Source organism: Myxocyprinus asiaticus, chromosome 4, assembly GCF_019703515.2.
Source record: "Myxocyprinus asiaticus isolate MX2 ecotype Aquarium Trade chromosome 4, UBuf_Myxa_2, whole genome shotgun sequence".
Classification (NCBI taxonomy): Eukaryota; Metazoa; Chordata; class Actinopteri; order Cypriniformes; family Catostomidae; genus Myxocyprinus; species Myxocyprinus asiaticus.
This window is the reverse complement of record NC_059347.1, coordinates 20728172-20753039: the sequence shown is the minus strand read 5'-3', so window position 1 is coordinate 20753039 and position 24868 is coordinate 20728172. Positions and strand designations below refer to the sequence as shown.

The 24868-nt window shown below is 37.1% G+C and overlaps 1 protein-coding gene across 1 annotated transcript in view; it reads right to left on the bottom strand.

Moving 5' to 3' along the window:
• LOC127438542 (tyrosine-protein kinase JAK2-like) overlaps positions 1-24868 on the bottom strand; it is a 37946-nt gene continuing 13078 nt past the window's right edge. The window contains exons 5-24 of the mRNA XM_051694188.1: positions 19465-19610; positions 17561-17855; positions 16233-16352; positions 14559-14716; positions 14231-14342; positions 13863-14049; positions 13558-13682; positions 13291-13425; positions 12177-12264; positions 11948-12081; positions 11716-11854; positions 10447-10598; positions 10061-10211; positions 9832-9968; positions 9022-9211; positions 4780-4904; positions 3408-3580; positions 2700-2817; positions 2329-2442; positions 1-591 (exon numbers count right to left, since the gene is read on the bottom strand). Coding sequence (XP_051550148.1) covers positions 457-591; positions 2329-2442; positions 2700-2817; positions 3408-3580; positions 4780-4904; positions 9022-9211; positions 9832-9968; positions 10061-10211; positions 10447-10598; positions 11716-11854; positions 11948-12081; positions 12177-12264; positions 13291-13425; positions 13558-13682; positions 13863-14049; positions 14231-14342; positions 14559-14716; positions 16233-16352; positions 17561-17855; positions 19465-19610 — 2934 coding nt within the window. The 3' untranslated portion in view covers positions 1-456. The remainder of the gene's footprint in view (positions 592-2328; positions 2443-2699; positions 2818-3407; positions 3581-4779; positions 4905-9021; positions 9212-9831; positions 9969-10060; positions 10212-10446; positions 10599-11715; positions 11855-11947; positions 12082-12176; positions 12265-13290; positions 13426-13557; positions 13683-13862; positions 14050-14230; positions 14343-14558; positions 14717-16232; positions 16353-17560; positions 17856-19464; positions 19611-24868) is intronic.

Here is a 24868-nt window from a genome sequence, read left to right as displayed (position 1 = left end):
TCTTGTATATCTTTTTAATCAGACACCACCTGCATTACAACAAACAATAAACAATGATATATTTTTTTAAATTCTTCATTTACATTGCACTGCTTTCAAACAGTTCATATATTGTGAGAAGTGCATTCATGTTTTATTTTTATAAAATTATAAAATCATCTTTATGTACATACAAACATGTGGATGTAAAAATGCACAGTTCTTGCATTTCTTAAAATCCATTTATACCATTGTCGGTAGATCGATGCATGCCAGCACTGCTAGCGAAGCCAAAAAAGAATACAACTAAAACATTCTTGATATAAATGAACTTAACTGTTCTGACAGGAGATGAGGTGCTTAAATCTGAACGGTTAGATCTGCCGCAATGGCACAATGAAAAGTTTTAAGAAGAAGGTCCGGGGGGCCAGGGCTGGCAATCTGTGTGGCAGCTGAACACAGAGTGAAGCTTCTCTCTTAAAATGCAGGCACATGAGTGTATCTGTCTGAATCGCTGCCGTCCCGAATCAAGTCCACGCGGAGGGCGAGCTCCTTGAAGGTTGGCCGAAGACTAGGATCGTTGTCCCAGCATTCCTGCATGATCTCGCACATCTAAAAGAGTTAAAGTCAATATTTACCACTCCTGCCTATATGTTCTGAAGCACAACTGTCAGGAATTGATGAAGAATTATTTTTGCATCAGTATTTAATACATTTTCACTTTATCTTATATTACATTAAATGAGAAGAGACTGTATTTACACCATTATAAATTATAGCAGGATTTCCCAAATGGGGATTTGCAAAACCCTATGACGGTGACAAAACTGCACCTTTACTGAAAAGTACATTCCATACAAAGTTACGCTGTAACAGTTACTTTCATTATCAGCAACGCAATCATGTTCTAAAATAAAAGTTGCAATCATGTTTTAAAAGTAATGTTGGAGTCATAATCCTAACATTGCCCTGTAGTTGGGAAAAGGCAGTGGGCTCTGGCTGTTGTAGATTACTGTTTACTACTTTTGCATAGGTTAAGTTCACTGCGGAACAGACCAGTTGGTAGAGACATCTGCTGGGTCTTAAAGCTGTCGTTTTATGCAGCCTGCTACTATGTCCTTGTATGATGGCTGAAACTCTTCAAATACAATGTATAATTTCCTAAAATATAAATATAAGGTTTTATTTCCTAAAAATATTTTCAGAAGTAAGGGGTACATGTTCCCCACCCCAGGTTGTAATGGTTGCTACGCCCCTGCTTTGTTACTTCTATAAAAAGTTTTTAATTATTTAAATCGTAAAAAATAAAAATAAATTTAAATACAAACTTTTTCCGTTGAATATTTGACAACTGTTACGGTTGTGACAGATAATGATTATTCAGATGTGACGCATGATTATTTGTAGTCAAATCTCAGATTTGAATGCCAATGGTGAATTAAATAAAATAAATAGTATAAATATTATAAGAAAAACAATCGTAAATGTAATACGGATAAGTATAACAATAATATGAAAAATGCAGTGTAAAGTAGTACAATTAATTATGTTTTGAAAGACTAACATTTCTTAAAATATCAGGGGGTACTTCAAGTGAATAATTTAGGTCATAGAAGTTAAGCTGAAAAAAAAAAAAAAAAAAACAACCATGAAAAAAGGTGGGGACCCATTACAGGATGGGAAAACAATAGGAGAATCAAAAACGAATCAAGACAAATGAGCGCATTTAAATCAACATACATAAAAGTTTTCTGTATAAAAGTAATTAAGTAATCTGTATCAGTATAAACAAAACATACCAAGCAATCAATCGCAAAATCTCCTATGCATGTTAAAGACATTTTAAAACAAAAATAAATAAAATAAAATAAATAAAAATAATTATAAAATAAACTAGTTTTTCATACATTTTCCCCTGATATTTAACAATGTTTCAGATTGGAGATTTTGAGTGTATAAATGTCTAAAATTGTAAAATATTAAAACCTGATCATCTGAAACAAAAGTAAATATGATACATTCATAGGAAATCAGCTCTGTTAAAACAGAAACTACTCTCGGCAGGGGCACATTAATGCACAGGCTTACACAGGCTGAAGCCCAGGGGCCCAAAACTCCCATGGGGCCTAACGCATGGCATCTGCCACTCCATTTTCCCCTATCCATGTTCAACGCACTGCAGTTCCACCAATTTTGCAACTAGCAAAAATGTTTATAAAACACTATGCTGTACAGAAGCGAGCTAATAAGATTAGAGATTAACCAGCTCTGAACAGCCAGTCCATTCATGGCTATGTTCATTGTTATTAAATGATTCTGAGGGGATTTGAGGGGATTGATATGTGGTACCTCTGATGGACAGCCCACAGGTTGAGGTAAACGGTTTCCTCTTTTCAACAGCTCGATGAGATGATAGACTATGGTCTGTCCCTGCTTGTCACCTCCCATCATACGCAAGAAAACCTGAGCAGAACAAAATAATGGATGGGTATAAGGCACTCATCAGCAGCAATTCTATCAGAAATTGACACATTTTTAAAAGGTGGCATTGACAAGATTTGTGGCCATGCCTTATGTGATTTACACAACCAGAGCAATTCAAATACATTCTTACAGCAACTTTAAATGTTTGTCAGTTTTACATGACAATTACAGGTGCAAGGAATTCAAATATACAGGAAAAAAAAAGAAATGACAATTAAGCAAGCTGTAATACATACTGTAGGTGGGCTACAGAGCTTGTCGCTGTATGTAAAGAGCTCATACAGAACCACTCCAAAACTCCAGATGTCTGATGCTACTGAGAACTTGCTCTCAGTAAGGGACTCGGGCGCATACCTGTCAAAATGTATAACAATTCAACTGCTTGTCATGCATCTATTTTTCTTAACTCCTCATGAATTGACTCATGTGAGTCCAAAGGTGTGCAGCAATACAAACCCTATTACTCTGAAAATCTGGCTAAAAATGTAGAGTCTTAAAGTATTTGAGCCCTTCTTTATACACGTTGATCTGGTTATAATTGTCTACACACCAAATTCAAACAAAACAGGATTTTCTAAAGATGAAGTGTGTAACACTTCCTATGTTAAAATACATACTCCTATCCCAGCTTAATATGCAGACACAACTACAAATAAACCATTCGTAGGTTGATTGCTGTCTCTTTAGTGCTAAAAGTTTTTATCTGTTTGTTTTGAGCGGCCCGTCCAACCAATGGCCAATGGCAAAACCAATGGCGTGAGTTTGTGGCAGGACTATCTGTTTGTTTGTTTGATCAACAGTAGATGGGGGGAGTGTTCGAATAAGCTGTTTGAAAACAATGTTTATATTTGCAATTCCGTTTAGTGATGCTAGTGGCACATAAATTACACATTTCAGCTTTAAGTCAAAGTTAATTTAGTGCAGAGGGGCTAGATAAAACTTACCAGAATATTGGACTCTCCCCAGGTTCTTTAACCTTGTAGTATTCTTTGCCCTGAGGCAAGACCTTAGTCAGGCCAAAGTCACCAATCTTCACCCGGAACTCGCTCTCCACTAGGATGTTTCGTGTGGCCAGGTCTCTGTGAATGTAACGCTTCGTAGCAAGGTATTCCATGCCCTGTAGAGACACGCGTGGATATTTCAGGATGTTCAACATGGAAATTCAATGCAAAGTGGAAATGGAAAAATGGAAAAGAAGAAAGCATGTTGGGATGTAAAAACTAGTGGTACCATGGTACCATTGTTGGGTGTAAAGTGACTCACTTTAATTAAAAAAGCAGTGTTGGGGGCCTGGGTAGCTCAGTGGTAAAGACGCTGGCTACCACCCCTGGAGTTCGCTAGTTCGAATCCCAGGGTGTGCTGAGTGACTCCAGCCAGGTCTCCTAAGCAACCAAATTGGCCTGGTTGCTAGGGAAGGTAGAGTCACATGGGGTAACCTCCTCGTGGTCACTATTATGTGGTTAGTTGAGCGTGGATGCCACAGTGGATGGCGTGAAGCCTCCACACACGCTATGTCTCCATGGCAACGAGCTCAACAAGCAATATTCTCAAGAATATATTTAAAACATGAATGCACCCCATAACGAGTCATTATAGACGAAGAGGAAATACTGTTTTAGAAAAAAGTTACTAGTAATGTGTTTACTTTTCCCATGAAGTAATGAATGGTGTAATCTGAATACAATCTAGAGAAGTAATTCGTAATCTGCAGTGATCTCTTTTAGTAACGTGTCGAACATTGTTTGGTACCAAGTCAATGCTAAATTAAAAATGTGCAAGTATAACATTTATAAAAAATGTAATACAGACTCAATTCTGTGCTGTTACCGCTACGAAAATATTTGTCTGTACCTATTATGAAAATGACAGTAATCTCCAGGAAGACCAGAAATTGAGTTGGCTTTTGAGTCTTGTAGGCTAGTCTGAAGCTTGAGATTTTCTGCCTTTACCACACATTTTATTAGTAGTACACAAATGACATGGTTAAGCTTTTCAATGTCCTTAACGGTAGATAGATGATCCCCTGCACACTCAAACAAATAGTTCCGCCCTAAACTCACACTACTGGTTGAGTCAATCTTGCCATGTTAGGCTGGTCAGGATGCTCAGCATAATAGTTTTGCTTTGGTATCTCAAATGGAATTGTGAACTGGTACTAAAATTGACTACAGAAATGTTGGTATCTTGACAACCCTTAAAGCATGCATGTTTGGACAGTAAAGAAATACTGAAGAGAAATAAGAGGCTTACATATCAAAATTATTAGAGCTGATAGACTCACACTAACATTACTACAGAAGGAATAGTCCTCATTACCTTGCATATTTGAGAGGCATAATGCACAAGTTTCATGTGGTCAATCCTGTCTCTATTCTTGTTGAGATAGTCTCGTAGACTGCCGTATGGTAGGTACTCCATAATCAGCCGAAGGTTTCTCTTTCCTGAGGAAACAAGAATGCACAAGAATGAACAAGAATTTTCCCTTTCGACCAGCCTTTAGATTAATTTAGAAGATCTACTGTATTTCTTACTGGGTTCCAACACTTTTTGACCAATAAACTTTGATGACTTTTCAAGTTGTGTAATACCTCGATAAGAATTTCAAAAATAATTCACATTCAGACCGAATCACTAATGAATCACTCAGACCAATTTGTAAATCTGTTAGACTGATTTATGGAACTGAATCATTACTTTGATTCAGTACTCTCATAAATCTGTGACCACTATGGCTTGCAAGCAAGTTTTACTCTTCTGTAGAGTAATATCTGGCTGAAGAAACACTGTAGAGCAGAGGATAACTAGAAAATGAATATTGGCAATCGAAATTTCTGACTTTTACGTTTTTGTCACAATTAACACTCAATAACACAAAATTCCTTGATATTTCCAGGTTTGCCATGACAGTGTGAACCCTGTTCTAAAAAATGCAGCATACTTGATGACTAGAAACACACAGAAACTGTATCCTTTTTAATATTTTTTGCACTGATTGCGGAAAATCTATGAAATTCTGCACCGGTTTAGATTAAAGGGTTAGTTCACCCAAAAATGAAAATTCTCTCATCATTCACTCACCCTCATGTCATCCCAGATGTGTATGGCTTCTTTCAACTGCTGAAGACAAATGAAGATATTTAGAAGAATATCTCAGCTCTGTAGGTCCTTACAATGCAAGTAAATGGGTGCCAAAATTTTTAAGCTCCAAAATCCACATAAGGGGAACATAAAAGTACTCCAGACGACTCTGGTGGTTAAACCCATTTCCTCAGAAGCGATATGATAGGCGTGGGTGAGAAACAGATCAATATTTAAGTACATTTTTGTCATAAATTCTCCTCCCTGCCCAGTAGGGGGCGATATACACGAAGAATGTGAATCACCAAAAACAGGAGGAGAAAGAGAAAGTGAAGGAAAAAGGCTTAAATATTGATCCGTTTCACACAACCCTATAATATCACTTCAGAATATATGGACTTCACCACCAGTCGCCTGGAGTACTTTTATGTTGCCCTTATGTGGATTTTGGAGTAATTTGGGCACCCATTCACTTGCATTGTATGGACCTACAGAGCTGAAATATTCTTCTAATAATCTTTGTTTGTGTTCAGCAGAATAAAGAAAGTAATGCACATCTGGGATAGCATGAGAGTGAGTAAATGATGAGAGAATTTTCATTTTTGGGTGAACTATTCCTTTACGAACACTTTCACACTAGAGCTTTTGGTGTGGATCAGAGTCAGACTTTTTTTTGTATGAAAGCAATCAAGCCTAGTAGTGGAACCAGTATTGTTGACATATAATTTGCCAATTACACCTGCATTTCTCATTGTTAGCAGAGTATGTAATCAAATTAGGTTTAAATAAAGAAGTAGTGTAACGCAAACTCTTGTACTCAGATTACAGTTACTGATGTTCAATTGTTACAATTACATTATTTTGGGTTAATACATCTTACTAAAATAATATTATTTCCCAGGAATACATTTAAAACATCAATGCACTAGTTTTTCAATGGCCGATGCTGATACCGATATCTAGAGAGCAGGATGGTCGATATAAATTCCAATTAACATTACATTTTAACAAAAGCAAATCAAATGTACACAATTTTTTTTAAAAGTGAAAAACACTTATTGGTAGATTTTTTAAACTGACACAAAGGAAAGTTAACACTTCTGTCAAATGGCAAACGCAGTTAGCAGCAATGCCGATAATCGCAAAATGGCCAAATATCAACTGTTTAATCAGCCTGGCCATTAATATATGTCTATCACTAGAATGCTCCCCATACACAATGGCCCCGAAAAGTATTTGGATGCTTAAGCTGAATTTAAAAATGCATAAATTCCTTTGCATTTGAGAACAAAACATCAAACCAATTTGCATTTATTGTAAAGAAAGATAACATAAGCACACTTTTCAAGCAGAACATTTGACAAAAAGAAGCTTGCTACATTTTAAATTATAAAACAAAAGCTATATGGTTTAAAATTAAGGCAAAAAGTTATTTGGACACTTGATAATGGCTTCATTAAAGATTACAAGTATTTTGGTTTGTAATCGGTTCGTTCGCAGAACTTCTTGGCAACGTCTGGGCAGAGTATCAGCAAGTTTCTGTAAAAGTAGCGGTGAAAGCCTCCTCCAGGTTTCAGCCACCAAAGCTTTCGGTTCATCCACACTAGAACATGACGATCTGACATTTTCTTCTCCATTGCGTCCCATAGGTGCTCTTTAGGGTTTAGGTCTGGGCTCTGGTAGGGCCATTCTAGGACCTTAATATTCCTTTCTTTTTTTGCTAAGTATTCTTTGAAAGAGCCACATGTGTCTTAAACTCTTCACTGATTTCTGTAAGTTTGCATCCAGATTTCTCTGTACACTTCAGAGTTCATGTTTCCACCAATGAACACAAGCTGATTGACACCACTGTAAGAGAAACAGCCCCAGACTCTGAAGTTTCGACCTTGTGCTTTCCAGTACCCTTAGTGCAGTGTGGCTAGAATTCTTCCCCTGCCTTTCTCCACACAAATACTCATTTTGCCATCAGATCCATGCAGGTTCAATCTGGAGTCATGTGATAAGACAGTTCTCCAAAAGCTGCTGTCTTTCTGCGCATGTTATTTTGCCAATTTCATCCTGGCTTTCTTATTCTTGAAGGTAATGAACGGTTTTCGCCGCATACCTATGTGCCCATAATCATTGATCCTGTTTTGAATGGTCAGTGAACGAAGTTAAATCTGGTAATTCTCATTGATGTTTGAGGCAATCCGCAACTGTTTCTCTTGATTTTACTCACAATTATCCAGTCCATTCTGCTGGTTGTCTTTCTGGATCTGACTGTGCGCTTTCTGTTCTCATCCACAAGTCCTTCATCTTTGAACTTTTTTGTAATATACCCAATTGTGGAGGATGGAAGATTTTGTTTTTTGGCTTATGTGGCAAGAGCACCAATGAAGAAAATGCCAGATCATCATGTTCTAGTGTGGATGAACCGAAAGCTTTGGTGACTGAAACCTGGAGGAGACTTTCGCCACAGCTTTTCCAGAAATTTGTTGATTCTCTATCATTTATCGGGCGGTAGGGATATGTGGGGATGGGGGTAGTGTGTCTGTCTGCGGGAGAGCGTTAAGGCTCGTCACCTGGGTTGTAATTATCTCAAACACCCGTCTCTTGTTATAGTGATGGCGGAGGTAGACTTAAAGGCCACCAGCTCACCACAGAAGGAGAGAGACAGAGAGAGTATGAGCTTGACACTTACTGATGATCTGGCTGTGTGTTCCAGAAAAGGATATTTGTGTGACCTGATTGAGTGAAAAGACTATTAAAATACCATGAACCTGAGGTGGAAGGAAATAAAAAACCTTGCCTGCACTGCTTCGTTGCCTCCTGTCTCCTCCATTGCCCAAAGAACTTGTTACAAAGCTATTATCAAGTGTTTAAATAATTTTTTGTCTTAATTTTAAACCATAGATCTGTTGTTTTACAATTAAAAAATGTAACAAGCTTCTTTTTGTCAAATGTTCTGCTTGAAAAGTGTGCATTTGTTATCTTTCTTTACAATAAATGCAAATTGGTTTGATGTTTTGTTCTCAAATGCAAAGGAATTCATGCATTTTTAAGTTCAGCTTAAGCATCCAAATACTTTTTAGGGCCACTGTGTATATACCCGAATGCATTTCTCATTGTGAACACACAAGGAGCAGAGTATGTGTTTGTTTGTGATTTAAGACCGTGCCAGCTTCCATGACTATTTTAATGGCGGAAACCTAGTTCAAATGTAATAAAAGGTACAATGATAAAAGACCTATAATGTTTTTAAAAACAATATATTTTTTAAACTTTGTAAAACTAAATCTGGTCTGACTTTGTTAAAAATCCTTTCAAAATGGTTAACTGAATAAAACAGTTTCCTCAAGGAATTAAAATCACCACAATATAATAAGAGTGTGGTAAAAAGTTTGTGATTGGCAGGCATGCAAATTCTGTAGAAATCTGTGGAAACAGATTCTATGTGGGTTTACAGTGTATGATGAAACTGTAAAGTGCAACTTCCAGTACCTGCACCGTAGCACACGCCCTTATATTTCACAATGTTCTCATGCTGAAGGGATTTGAGGATCTCAATTTCCCGCTCAAAGTCCCGGATGTGCTCAGTGGTGCTGTGTTGCAATTTTTTCACTGCCACTACCTCACCAGTGTTGTCCTGCAGGGGATCATACCTGCACATTTCCACACTGCCAAAATTTCCCTACAAACAAGAGATGATTACTGTGGTTAGATAAGTGATGGGTGGCACACTTCAGAATTTTTCTTTAGGCATTTTTATGAAAGCTTTTCACTAAATAAGCAATAAATACTTGAAAGAGCAATGCTGCCATTTTATAAAGCTATCATGTTGTAATGTTTTTCAGAGTTTAAAGAAATGTTGTTATATTTGGTAAAGTATGTGGTCACCACTGACCTCAAGAATAACATGGATCATCATCATTATTTAATGTAGAAATTAAGTGCTACACAAATTCAAATTTGGAACATAAAGCAATTAAACAGAAATTTTTAAAATGTTTAAAACAGTATAAAAGGTTGTCCTACAGGGTAGGGATGACAAGTGTACCTGCTAGATTGAGCACAAATGATGGAATGGAACAGAATGCAGTTTTTTTTTTTTTAACTAATTGTAACTTGATACAAAATCTTTAAAACCTGATGCTTATGCTGCAAACTAAAACAAACAAACACAAAACTACCAAATACTTCTGTAACTAGACTTTTGCACACAGACCAACCATTTCAAAATACTGCAATATGAATATCTCTTCGTCCCACCACTTCGGTCTCTGAAGTTATTCAAAAAGTATTCTTATCTACCTTGCCCAGCTGCTGCAGGAAAATGAGATGTCTCTCCTCAAACTGCACTGGCTCCTCATTCTCAAACACTCCAGTACTGAAACCAGATGCTGCTGCTCTGCTGGGCAGTATGTCACTCTCCTTCACAATCTCATAATCTGACAACGCATTTAATCAATGAGTTAAAAAGCGAAAATAAGGTGAGACATGTCAAAATGCCAGTGTGTATATCTGTGTGTGTGTGATTAACCTGGACAGAAAAGACTGTTGAGGTCTCGTATAACAGCTCTGAATGAAGGTCTGAATGTTGGCTCATAGTCCATGCAACTGTTGATCAGGTTAGCGAGCTCAGTCCACTTGGGAGCGTGAAGTTGATGGCGGTTTTCATAAAATAATTGTTTCTAAAAAGAGGAACATAAAAATTGCTCTTCAAAAAGTAAAGACTTTGAAGATTTTTGATAGTAATTCCAAATTACAACAAAGATGAATTTGCAAGACTATGGATGGGATTAAATCACTTACATTACAATGTGATGTTATGGTTCTTTCATTAATGCAATTTCTACCTTCAAACAGTTTTTGTTGGCATTTATATGTATCATATACTGAGGACGCAGATTCTAGGTATTGTCCTACCTTGGAATTGTCCATATTGGCGAGTGGCTTTTCCCCTCCGCTGCATATCTCCCATAAAGTTGTACCAAAGCTCCACTTGTCTGTGGCAAGACTGAGGTTTTTGGGGTCTAGGACGCATTCAGGGGGCACCCAGGGGATTCGCTCCACAAGAACTAGGAGAACATTTACAGTTTAGTGCCAAAGGACAAAAAGACTTACTGGCAAACTTAAAGGCCAATATTTTGATAATATATATATAAAAAAATCATAATCTATTCTCAAATGAGACTGTATTTGTACCATAGCAACAAACCTTCACACTTTAACATGGGAAATTCTGCCCTCTACTGGTCAAGGCACTGGTAGAGTAAATTGTGCTCAAATAATTCCAACTAGTAATTTCATGGATTTACATTCTACTTCATAGGTATCTCCGCTTTAAAAACATACTTTGTCATGCCAACATACTGTTATTCTACAGACATTGTTTAGTTTGTTTTTCCCCCCAAAATCCCTAAAACCAAGACCAACATTTCTAACTGTAACTCCTCCTTGAGCTTTCAAGCAACATCCACCAAAATTAGCACTGATCTTCAGGCAAGTTCTGACTCGGGTATTGCTATGATTGTTCTAAATGATAAAAATGAAGGTTTTCGCACAGCGGGTGATCAAAAATCCCCAAAATCCCATTGAACTACATTAACGTAATGTTCAAATGGGCCAAGACTATTCAAACTCCAACTGTCAAAAAATGTAAACAAGGCCTTTAATCTGCTTCAACTGTCTCTCTCTCTCAATTTCTTGCCTTATCTTCCTTCCTTCCTTTCTGTCTGTTACATTCAAACTTTTTTTTTTTTTTAAATAGTGTTAAACTAAAACTTTTAGACAAGGCATTGTCAAGCCAACATCAAAGTTTGTCTTGACAAACTTAACCTATATAGTTTGGATTATTCTTGTTCATCTCTGATTGTTTAAATTTGGTTTGAAGCATATTGAGGTATTTTGTCTTCAGCTTTGAGGTAATAGCAGTCATTTTCCCTCTTAGCAGTCATTTAACATGCATCCCACAATATGACATCAATAAAAATAGAAGTTATGTAGTTTGACTACTTTTGACTCAAAATGAATGAAACCTTTGTTTCTTTTCATTAAAAATTGCACAAATGCACGCACAAACACACACATGCACACGCACGCACACACGACTGGTCAAACATTTCACATGGTAGTACAAATAAAACAGCTGGAGATTCACACAAGTTCCTAACAGCATTCACACCCTTTACTCACTCTCTCGGGGCAGCACTGTGATGCTGATGCCAGGGTCACTTAGTTTGATGAAAGGAAGGTTTCCCAATGTTCTGTCCTCCTCTCTTATCAAAAGGATATTTTTCGCACAAACATTCCCATGAGCCAGATTCTTCTCCTCCTGGGTGTAAAAATAAATAAACATCAGCCCATCAGCTAACCCCCCCCAAAACATTGTTCTCTTAAATCATTCCTGAATTGTTGTGTTTCTTACCAAGAAGAGCATAGCCCAGGCGAGCTGCTTGGCCACCTCCAGCTTCCACAGGATATTGACTGATATGGAGTTCTTGTTTTTCTTAAGGTATGTGTCTAAAGATCCAAATTTCACATATTCCTGTACCATGATGTCTAAGATAAAAAAACAAAAAACAAGCTCAGGTATTTGGTAGCATCGCAGATAAGTAAACCAGAAAGGCGTGTCATTTTGGTCACGTGTTACTCACTCTCTTCCCCACACACACAGATGCCATACGTCAACACTAGATGCTTGTGTGTGAGCTGGCTCATCATACTGGCAGCTTCAAAGAATGACTTGGAGGAAAAACAATAATATAGTTGCATAAGAAACACATTAAAATGTCCATTAAAGTGTTTTCAGACCACTTTTTCTTATACATATCAACATGTCAGCTGTTAATTCAAAGGAAAAGGGATAGTTAAGATCAGGGTTTCCCAACTGGGGGTTTTCAAACTCCTATGGGTTCATGATGAAACTGAGATAGAAATGTCAAACCTAAAATAAATAGAATTTAAATGTCAATGTTCTCAACATATAAAATGTATACAATAAAAAATAATACTTATTTATATACACAATTTTATGTAAATTTGTGATGATGATGCAAAATTTATTATAGCTATTTAGTGAAAGGTTAAACAGATAGTTTACCCAAAAATGAAAATTCTCTCATCATTTGCTCATCCTCATGCCACCCCAGATGTGTCTGACTTTCTTCAGCAGAACACAAAGATTTTAGAATATTATTTCAGCCCTTTAGGTCTATACAATGCAAGTGAATGATGATCAGACATTCGTAGCTCCAAAATCACAAAGGAAACAGAAGTAATCCATATGACTCCAGTGTTTTAATCCATATTTTCTGAAGCGATATAAGTGTGAGTGAGAAACAGATCAAAATGTATGTCCTTTTTTACTCCAAATCTCCACTTTCACTTTCAGATGTGAAAGTGAAACTAAACAGGCACCACATGTGACTTTCAGATGTAAAAGTGAAAGTGGAGATTTAGAGTAAAAAAGTACTCAAACATTGTTCTGTTTCTCACCCACACCTATTATATCGCTTCTGAAGAGATATATTTAAACACTGAAATCATATAGATTAATTTATGTTTCCTTTATGTGATTTTTGGAGCTACAAAAGGTATGATCACCATTCACTTGCATTGTATGGACCTACAGAGCTGAGATATTATTCTAAAATCTTTGTGTTCTGCTGAAGAAAGTCATACATATCTGGGATGGCATGAGGGTGAGTAAATGATGACAGATATTTTCATTTGTGGGTAAACTATTCTGAAATGTAATCTATTTCTTACCTCAGAGTAATTTCTGTGTGCCTTGTCCAAGACTTTGACGATGACCTCAGTCTTATGAGTCTCTCCATAGTCTCCCTGTTCCCTACGAATCCCTTTAAAGATCATGGTGAATGTTCCCTGACCCTGACTCACATCCTGGAAACAATGTCAATCAGCACATCATCATATGGAACGCCATACAACACAGTTATAAAAAAACAACAAAAAAACAAATATGGGACAATCCCCTGACTCCCTTAAACTATGAGGAAAATACAGGATGCTTACAAGATCAAGGTCTTCTTTCTTGATTTTGTGAAACACCATTTGACTGATGTTGTGTCTCTGCAGTGAGGAGGAGAGGGGAACATCCAAACCCCGATGACTGCGACACACCAACAAACTCGACTTCTCTATTTACATTGAGAACACAGCATAAAACAAAGATCATTAAATCAGGATAATAAATTCACAATAATATGCCTTCTCGGTTAATCTAACAAAACTGTCTTTAAACTGATTCATATTTAGTATATGATATGTTAATTGTGCATTTATGCTGCACAGAGCAGAATTATATGTGCCATACTGACCTTTGGCCTTTGGAGGACAGCACCTGCTGAACTGAAAGATAACAGTGTCTGATTTCACAGTTTCCTTTTGGTAACATTTGAGCAGTTCTTGCAAGCTTCTGAAACTCCTTTTGGTTCCACTAAGATTGTAGTCTCCACTCTCAGACCTGGTGATCAGACAGTGCTTGTACTCTACATCCTCATACGCCTGATGGAAAGAAATTATGAGGCTGTGAGAATGTATTTGTGGTATTGAGATTTACTTGTCACAAACTTGTGAGATGCCCTTCAGAACTTATTTAATTATATGAACATGCTATTAAGAGTAAAAATATTTATTTAAAATGGACCTAAAATGTCACTTTGTAAGACTTTTTTTATTAACATACCCCAACTGCAAGAGTCAGGAAGTATTTGTTGAAGTCTTTGGGGCTGCACCGTAGCACATACAGACCTCTCTGATTTCCTGCCTTGCGTAATTTACTGATTGCAAACTCCATTCTGTGGACGTACAACAAAGAGAACAATAATGGTTGGCTGCAAAAGACAGTGGAATGTAAATCTGCTGAGAATTGGATGAATATACATTTTATTCTAGTTATAAAAGGCATCAGCTAAATTGAAATAAGAGCCAGAAATTAGGCTCTGGATGCATTCTTTAACGTGAAACCTATGTTCAACAGCATGTTACTTGTAAGTACTTCCTGTTGTGCTTACGATATTGGCCCGTGGCAGTAGCTCTCAATTGCCTCTAGCAGATGGGGTGGGGCAACATCCTTGCAGAGGTAGTGGTGGCCATCTGTGGTCAGTCTGTAGTATCCATCGATAAGAGATACAAATGACAACGCCTCTATCGAGGTGGAGAACACCAGCTCCTGATTTAAAAACAAAACATTGTTTGTGCGTGATCTGTTTGTGCTCACTGATGATCACAACAGAAATAAATCAAAATGCTGAATGAGTTCAAAGGAACTGAACAAATTTACAGGTGAAATGTGTAATTTCTGTACCACTAGCATCACCAAATGGAATTGCAAAAATAAGGATCGTTTTCAAACAGGTTTCCTGAACACTTCCCCCATCTGCCACTGGTCAGTCAAGCAGATAGTCCCACCCCAAACTCTGTTTGGTTGAGCCAATGTTGCGATGTGGGATGCTCAAACAACCAAAGTGATGTTTTGATAGAGCCCCAGTGTTTACTCTTTTCATAGAAATCAACCTATAAATGGCTTACTTAGTTGTCTATACATATTAAGCGAGAAATAATTTTAGAGGGATAGCTCACCCAAAAATTAAAGTTCTCTCAATATTTACTCACCCTCATGATATCCCATGTGTGTATGACTTACTTTCTTCACCAGAACATATTTGAAGAAAAATAGACAAATATTTTAGCTCAGTAGGTCCTTAAAATGCAAGTGAATGGAGCTCTTTTGAAGCTCCAAATATCACAGACAGTCAGCATAAACGTCATCGATCTGACTCCAGTGATTAAATTAATGTCTTCTAAAGTGACATGATCACTTTTGGTGTGAAAAAGATAAATATTGAAGTACTTTTTTTAAACTCCAAATCCTGCTTCCGGTCAGCGGTACGTTCATGTGATATAATCGCACTGGCATTTGAAACACGCAAGAACTGAGGCACGTGCGTCACAGCCAGAAGAGCAGCGCTGTTTACAAGTGAGGAGGAATGCTGTACAGTATCTTGGTTGATTTTGCTTTAGATCTATTATTATCTGTTTATTAACTCACAATTGTGTGTTTGTGTACTTGGATGTCTCGACCGAGTGGAGAATGTGAGATTACGTTGGTATCATGGCAACACGAATACGTCAATCGAGAGACCACTTGGACTCCACCCTTAAAAAGTACCTAAATATTTACATTTACGCATTTGGCAGACGGTTTTATCCTAAGTGACTTACTTATTACACTTATTACAGGGACAATCCCCCTGCAGCAACCTGGAGTTAAGTGCCTTGCTCAAGGACACAATGGTGATGGCTGTGAGGAGTGCACCAGCAACTGTGCTTTACCAGTTATGTGCTTTAGCCCACTATGCCACCACCACTCCAGTATTTGATACAAATATTGATCTTTTTCACACCAAAAGTGATAGTTTCACTTTAGAAGACATTCATTTAACCACTGGATGACGTTTATGTTGACTGTCTGGGATTTTTGGAGTTTCAAAAGAGAAATCTCCATTCACTTGCATTTTAAAGGACCTACTGAGCTAAGATATTTTTCTATTTTTCTTCAAATGTGTTCTGGTGAAGAAAGTCATACACACCTGAGATATCATGAGGGTCTGTAAATAATGAGAGAATTTTCAATTTTGGGTGAACTACCCCTTTAACATCGAAAAAAGTTCAGTCTACAGACTTACTAGCATTTTTCCATCCTGTCTGTTGATTGAGACTATTCGGCTCGTGTTGGTTCCCTCTTTGCTGGCTTGTCTGATACTGATATCAACCACTTCTGCAAAATCACAATATGTCTGCAGGTCCTAGTGAGAAAATACAAGTATTAGAGTGGAAGATTTCACAAGCAGAGAGAAAAAAAAAATCCTCTTTTCATTAAAACACCAGTACAGAAATATTAATAAAATACATTTGCATTTCCTGGAAGAAACAAAAAAGTGCTTGCAAAGCAGCAAAAGAATACTGTTAAAGTTTTAGGTTAAGTTTAGCTTTTAGGTTATGGTTGTATGAAATTTAAATTTTGCATCAAAGCTGCTTTGCTGTTGACATGACAATCAGCATGTGACTTGATTTCTTGTAGGCTCTGCACGAGAATAAACATGATGAAACACCATCTTTGCAGTTAAATTGGCAATAGATGCAAGAAAAAAAGACCAATCGCAATTCAGTATGAAAATAAATGCAAGAAAGGAGATCAAATCGCAATTCAGTACGTAAATAATACAACCATACAATAGATGCAAAAAAAAAAAAAAAATAATAATAATAATAAAAAACGCAACTCAGTATGCAAATAAATGAAGGAAATAAGATCAATCGCAATTCAGTGCGTAAATAATAAAATGACGCAATCTCTGCTGGTTAAAACTTTGAATATTTTAAATGTGCTAACAAAGGTCATTGAGAGATTTTCAAACTCCAATAAAGTGCATCCTTGCAAGTACTGTTATAATAAAAAGTAAAAGGAATTTCAATATAGTGTACCAGTGCAAGCACTAAAATTAGAAGCAATAATAAAACCGTTCCTCAGAGTTGCAAACATCAAATCTACAAACAGGGTTAGTAAACCCTTATTAAAATGCTAGCCTGACAGTAGAAATGCTTCCTAATCTAAAGACGGTTCTGTTTCATCTGAAGTGAGTGCAGGCTCCAAGAACAAACACACTCTCACAAAAAGTTTGTAAAGTCAAAATGGTTTAAACATTTACTCATGTTCCTGAAATAGATTTGCTCCCAGAATCTCTTCAATCACACTAAATTAAAACTTGGTTTATATACCCGCATGGCCCCTAGAGCAAACTCTAAAACAAGAGATTTGAAAGATTCTGGAAGTACCCTGCAGAAGGCAAAAAAAAAACAAAAAAAAAAAGCAGGGTAAGCTGGTTTGCTGACCTTAGCTGCTCTCCCAGTCTGGTTTTAGGCACTTTTCAACAAGTCAGGCTGGGAGACCAGCTTGGTGTCCATGATGTTGAAATACAAATTGTTTTACTTTCAGCTGTTAAATCAAACTTACCTCAGACTGTGTGTCTTTGTGTCGTTCTCGACACCACTGGATACCGTGGTCTGCAGAGACGACGATGGTGACCTGCTCGGCTGAGGGCTCTTTGACCTGGAAGCATTCGGTGTAGAAGCCCGAGTTCAGAGACTCCAGGCTGATCAGGTATTTGAGCTTTAGGTCTCGTGCTGAGGCTCGGCACTGGCTGAGCTGCTGGATGACTTTCCGAAAGCGATAACGGATACGTTTCCGTGTGATGAAGTGATAGTCCTGGATACGTTCTCTCATGTCTTTAGGAAGGAAGGACTTGTAACTGCAAATAAAGCAGATAATGAGAGATATTTCCATATTTAATATGGTTTTGGCAAGAGTAATCTAAGATGTCCCATTTTTGTATGAATATCAACCTATATTTCAGTGAATAAAACCAAATGTACAGTAGGTAAACTTGGGAGTTTTTTACACTAGCAAATAAAGCAACATAGTATCATGTATGATGGTTTTCTGGACATGGTAATGTCATATTATTTTGGACATATACCACGGTAGCAACTGGTATTCTGTAGAGAACCTTGGGTTACCATGTAAAAACCATAATAAATGAATATGGTAATCATTCAGTACCATGATATACATTAAACAATCATGGTGTTTACTTGTGCCAGAAATGAACTTTTAAACTAAGTGCATCTAAGTGGTATTTGCACCGCTGGAATTGATTTTCGGGGGAATTTTTTCCTTTATAAGGGTGTATATTTTCATCAAGGAAATCATTTAATACACAGCGTGTGGTGACACTTTACAATAAGATTCCATCTGTTAAAATTACAACAACATTAGTTAACACAAACTAACAATGAACAATATTTTTACAGCATTTACTGAATCATGGTTAATGTAAATTTCAACATATACTAAATCAAAAGTAATCAAAAGTTGTTTTTGTTAACATTAGTTAATTTATAATGAATACACCATGAACTAACAAGAACAAACAATGAACAATTGTATTCCTATTAACTTACATTAACTAATATTCATAAATGTTGTAAAAAAAAAAAAAAAAATACATTGTTCATTGTTTGTTCACGATACCTAATGCGTTAGCAAATGTTAACGAATGGAACCTTATTGTAAAGTGTTACCCAGTGTGTTTAACACAGTGTTTGTTATATTACTAGTTAAATTAATTAATTGAAATTGTCAACATGGTGTCTGAACTCATAACAAGATATGTCTAGAAAAGAATATTATAAAATAACTGTTAGAAAATGAATTAAACACCAAAGTAATTCAATTTGGGGGGATTGTTTGCCCCTACATTTCAAAATACCTGGCCCTGGTTCATATCTGACCCTGATGTTTACTGTCTGATACCATCACTGTACCATGGCACCATCACAGTACTTTTTTATAAGGGTAAACAAAATGAAATTAGACTGTGGTTTGGGATTAGAAGATGCTTAAGGGCAATTAAAGGCCCAAAGAAGCCTGAAGAGATTACAGGGGCAAATAGGCCAATAACTCATAAAACTGGAGATATAGACCTTATTCACACTAGTGCCATATTTGATTTTTAATGGGAATGACAACGAGGCTGTGAGGGATTGACTTACAGTCTCTTCAATGGGCTGTACTGCAGTTTAAAGTGTTTTTGGATCACTTCGCAGATAAAACATTGATACAATATCTGTCCAAGAACATTCAGTATACAAAGAACTCCAGACATCATGAGTTTTGGAAAATCAGATGTGATCTAGGAGCTTTATACAGCTTTATACCATTCATGCCAATGAAATATGGTAAGTCTATCCCTCACAGCCTCATTGTCATTCCCATTAAAAATCAAAGATTGCTCTAGCGTGAATAAGGTAAATTGAGAGGAACAATAATCAGGCAGATTTTTGCATTACTGTTAGTACCTAATGTTATAATAGATGTCCAGCGGGGAGCACTGCCTCTCTTTGGCTGTCCTCATTATGTCCAGCACAGCCATGCCAAGGCACTCCTCCTGAGTCTCATGGTCATTGGATAACTTCACCCAGCCATTTACAAAGTCACTCCTCCACTAAACACAAAAGGAAAAATCACATAATTATGTCTGTAGAACACTTTTTCAACCCCAGGTTAAGGCCATTTTTGACCCTGGGTTAAGAAACATTTCACTAGTCATTTTGAAAGAGATTTAATACCATTTTTAACCTTGGGTTTGAAGCCCTGCTCTAGTGCAGTTTAGCACCCCAAATTGCAATGCCAAAAGTTTTAGAGATGGGTCATGGTGGTCAACTTGTTGTCCAACAAACAACTAGCTGATTACTGAGGTTGACTAGTTTATCTACATTCTTTCTTACTTACAGTACTGTGCATAAGTTTCTGGCAGTTATAAAAAAAATTTGTATAATGAGGATGCTTTCAAAATAATGCTTTTTTTTCATGTTAAATTATTAACATCAATGTAAACATAAAAACAAACAACATCAATATTTGGTGTAACCAAATGGCTTTAAAATAGCACCAATTCTCTCAGGTATACTTGTGCAGTTTTTCAAGGTTGTTGGCAGATAGGTTGTTCCAAACATCTTGGAGAACTTGCCACAGTTCTATGTATTCAGGCTGTCTCAGTTGCTTCTGTCTCTTCCGGTAATCCAAGACTAACTCAAAGACATTGAGATCTGGGCAGTAGAGTAGTCTAGCACATACGCAAGCATACCCCATATGCCCACCTATCTTTCTAAGGATTTTGCATATACTAACCTAAAATGAGTGATGATACGTATGGCGCCAGCACAACAAGTTAGTCTTTAGAACCATAACTTCGAGTCAACTACTCACTCAATACTGCAGTGCTGTTGAGTGAATTATGATTTTTAGAGATTCTCTCTAAATGCTCACGGAGCAGTGGGAGGCGGAAGCACTGAACTGAAGGCACAGGAAAGATAGACAGTCCGACTCAGCTGAGTAACCAATAAGAACATGTTTCAGTCGAGATGGGATATTTGCTAACCAATCAAACTTTGCAATTTAGTAAGGGGTGGGAAATTTCTTTTTATTTATTTTATCCCCTTTCCTCCCAATTTGGAATGCCCAATTCCCACTACTTAGTAGGTCCTTGTGGTGGCACAGTTACTCACCTCAATCCAGGTTATGGAGGACAATTCTCAGTTGCCTCCACTTCTGAGACAGTCAATCCGTGCATCTTATCAAGTAGCTCATTGTGCATGACACTGTGGAGACTCCCAGCATGTGGAGCCTCATGCTACTCTCTGCGATCCATGCACAACTTTACCACGTGCCCCACTGATAGCGAGAACCACTAATCGCGACCATGAGGAGGTTACCCCATGTGACTCTACCCTCCCTAGCAACCGGGCCAATTTGGTTGCTTAGGAGACCTGGCTGAAGTCACTCAGCACACCCTGGATTCGAACTCGTAATTCTTATGTATCTAGTAACAGAAGATAACATTACTACTCATATTAGCTACAATGCATACAATGATAATTTCAGAGTATGCGCACCTTTTCAGTCACCACTACACCACCGGATCCGGGCTCTGTGGAAGCCATACCATCAGCTACAGGACTACTTGTTTTACTTCTATTATTTTCTATTTGCAAAAGGAATGTATTAAATATCTAAATCTGATATGTTCTATTGACACACTAAAGAAGAAGACATAGATATCAGCTAATTAAAGCACCCCCGTGAAAAAAAAAAGAAAAATCAATACTATGCAAAAGTCTTTATTGTCTTAAGATGGTAATTTTACAACCCCAATACCAAAAAAGTTGGGACAGTATAGAAAATGCTAATAAAGCAAACAGGAGTGATTTGTATATTCTATTCACCCTGTGCTTTATTGTTAAGCACTACAACAACACGTTTTAACTTGTGAATATAACTAGGGTTTTTTTTTTGTTTTAAATGTACACTCATTTCAGATCCGATGATTGCAACACGCTCCAAAAATGGCTTTTGGAGCTGTAGCTGATAAATTGAAATGCAGACTTGTTGGACCACAAAACACGATTCCACGGTTCTACTTTCCATCTCAGATGAGACAGAGCCCAGAGAAATCAGCGCCGCTTCTTGACAGTGTTGATGTACAGTATGGCTTCTGCTTTGCATAGTAAAGCCTTAACTTGCATCTGTGGATGCAGCAATGAATGGTGTTGACTGATGAAGTTTTACCGAAATATTCATAAGCCCATGTCATGATATCCATACAGACAAATTACAGTTTTTAAGACAGTGACATCTAATGATAATAATAATAATAATAATAATAATACGTTATATAGTGCCTTTCTAGAACTCAAGGTCACTTCACAAAGCCAAAAAAATAAAAAATAAACATAAAAAAAAATTACAAGCAACACAAAACTAGTCAAAAACAGAAAATGCAAAACTCAGAAGTTCATAGGCCAGACTAAGACAGATAGTACAGAGAAAAGAGATACGTTTTCAAATGCGTTTTGAAGGAAGAGAAGAAAGGTATTTCAAGGAGGTTCTGAGGAAGATAATTCCAAAGTTTAGGAGCAGCAATACAGAATGCCCTAGCACCCATTGATGCTAATCTAAATTTGGGGACAACGAGCAGACCAGTATCAGAAGACTTCAAAATTCAGGCTGGGGAGTAGGGTTTGAGAAGTTCTGACAGATAATGTGGGGAAAGATTACATAGTGCCTTATATGTGAGGATGAGGATCATGTACCGTATACGATGACATCTGAGATCATTAAATAATGTGTAGCTCTAGTGCTTTCAATATAGTACAGGGTGAATAGAATTTACAACTCACTCCTTTTTGTTTTTATAAGCATTTTCCACACTGTCCCAACTTTTTCAGAATTGGGGATCTAAAGACTATTTTTTTTTGTGAAACATCTAATCTAATAAGACTTTTGCACAGTACTATTTTTGAGTGCTTTAATTAGAAAAGAGTCCTTAAATTCCTGTACTTTAAAGCAGCCATACACATTCAGACGATTGTCTTTGGCTGTTGTGCCACTTCTCGGCATGAGTGTTGCATTTTAAAATGTCAGGTTAAAAACAGTCCATCTTTTACAAACACATCTTGAGACTCCTGTATTCTGTTCCATTCTGTTGTGCACTTATGTAAACAATTCCTAAAGGCCAAAGAATTCTTAGATTTTATGCATGCAGCTCTGTCTCGCTCACAGGTTGCCAGATGCAAATATCGTCATCAGCACAGTGCGCACAGACTGTGCAAGTGCAGTCCATTCTTTCTAAACACACATTGTCTGTGCATGCACCTGCTGTTGACTGAACTTAAAGGTGCACTCAGTAACATTTTGTTTGTGTCATCTTGGACTTACAGTGACACCTAGTGGTGTGGATGCAGCATAATTCAAAATTAATAGTTTTCAGTTACAGATGCCATTGTAGAAATTCACTATACACAATCAGCCATGATTAATTCAATCCAAGAGTGAAAATGTCCAATAACAGGACAGTTACTAAGGCTAAATGAGTAGTATTCAGCTGGTCATGTGATCCTAAAATGGCAGCCCCCATGAGGGGACCCTCTCCATATAGAATAAAACAGCTTTTATAAGATTACTGATACGACTAGAGTCCTCATCTCATGTGAGTGGTCATATGTTTCAAAATTACAATTCATTTCTTTAGGAGTAAAACTTTTTTAATAGGGAAAACATTACTGAGTGCACCTTTAAGAGTATCTCAAAGCAGTCGTAGTGTGCATGCATCGAGCGTGTCCATACAGGCTAGCGGTCAAAAGTGTATACTTTGAAAGGCTAGAATGGCTTGACCAGGCGTGAGACGTAACAGTACGCAGAAACACAATGTTTAATGTTTAACCACCAAAAAAGTCTAAAAAATTATGAATAGTGTGAAACGCGGAAAAAGATGGCTTGTTTAAAAAAGTTTGAAAAGTAAAATGGAATGATATACAATAAAACACTGTTTACAAAGATGACTGCCAATCATCAGTTCAAGGATCAACAATTAAAAAAATCCTAAACAATATTTTCATTGTAAATAAACTATGGCACTAATAAAAGCATGCTAGCAGATCTAAAAGCAAACACATTGTGAGAGCTTCAACCACAAAGTTAGCAGCCACAGATTCTGCTGTGTCATCTTGTTTTCACTTGTCAGTCAAAACTGCTGTCTCAACAAGGTGTTTAAAATGACTCCTGACAGTGTCAGACTTGCTCTTTTCCAGGACATAAACCCATTTAATCCAATGAGGTCAGAGAGAGTTCACCTCAGTCCAAACAAATCTCAGCTTAATCTTAAACCTCCATAAACCTGCCATTTAAGGTCTGGCCATTAATTCCTTCATAAGATCTGGCTGAAGAACAAACATGACTTATACTCTTAACTAACAAATAATTTTTGATCAACTTTACTTTGAAAACAAACAAACAAAACATAATGTAATTTTAATATTTTAGGGCTATTGTTTACAAAACTAACGAGAAACATTTAGATCTGCTAAAGCCCTCTCACATTATCAACCCACATATGAAAACAATGGCCATATAGAAATGTCATTTTTACTTAAGAATGCATATAAATTAAATTTTCTTTTTGGAAAAATCAAAGAGAGAAAATGTCTATTCTTCCATTTTATCATCCTATTCAGTGAGGGAAAAATTAGTCCTGCAAATATTGTGAATTTGCAAACAATAGCCAGTGCAGGAGCCAGATTTTTGTGTAGGTAATCATTGCCAAAAGAACAACAAACTGATGCTGTTCGTGATTGAGAGTGCTGACTCACAGCTGTATAGAACAAAATATAATCAGGATATTTGCAGGTTCAGTTTCACATTATCATTTTTTTCCAAGCCCTACAGGCCCTGAACAGATGAGACATGATCATTAGGTACTTCAAGAATAGTGAATAAAAGCAAACTTTTCAGCGCATTTTATTTGAACGTTCAGTTTTCATCATCGATTTTTCTTTTGTTGCCCAAGATGTGCACATGCGCTGACAACACTTCTGTAACAACTGCGGTGATAATTTTTCCATCTGTAGATTTGACCGCACTCCACACAACAAAGCAATTTTCATAAATACATTTGATTGAAAAAGATGCTATCATATGCTCGCTTAAACAGTGTGATCCATGTTTAGCAAAGCAGTGCAACTAAACTATCGCCAGAAGAGCTTAAATGTGTGCTCTGGTCCGGACAACTGATGACGGCTGAATGCTGTTGCACATGCCAACGAATGCTCTAAAACTCACCGCAGATTGCTGAGGCTCGCGCCTATGAACGATCATAGCGCACGCTCTGGTATTTTAGATGGCGAGACAATTTGATCAAAAATCACT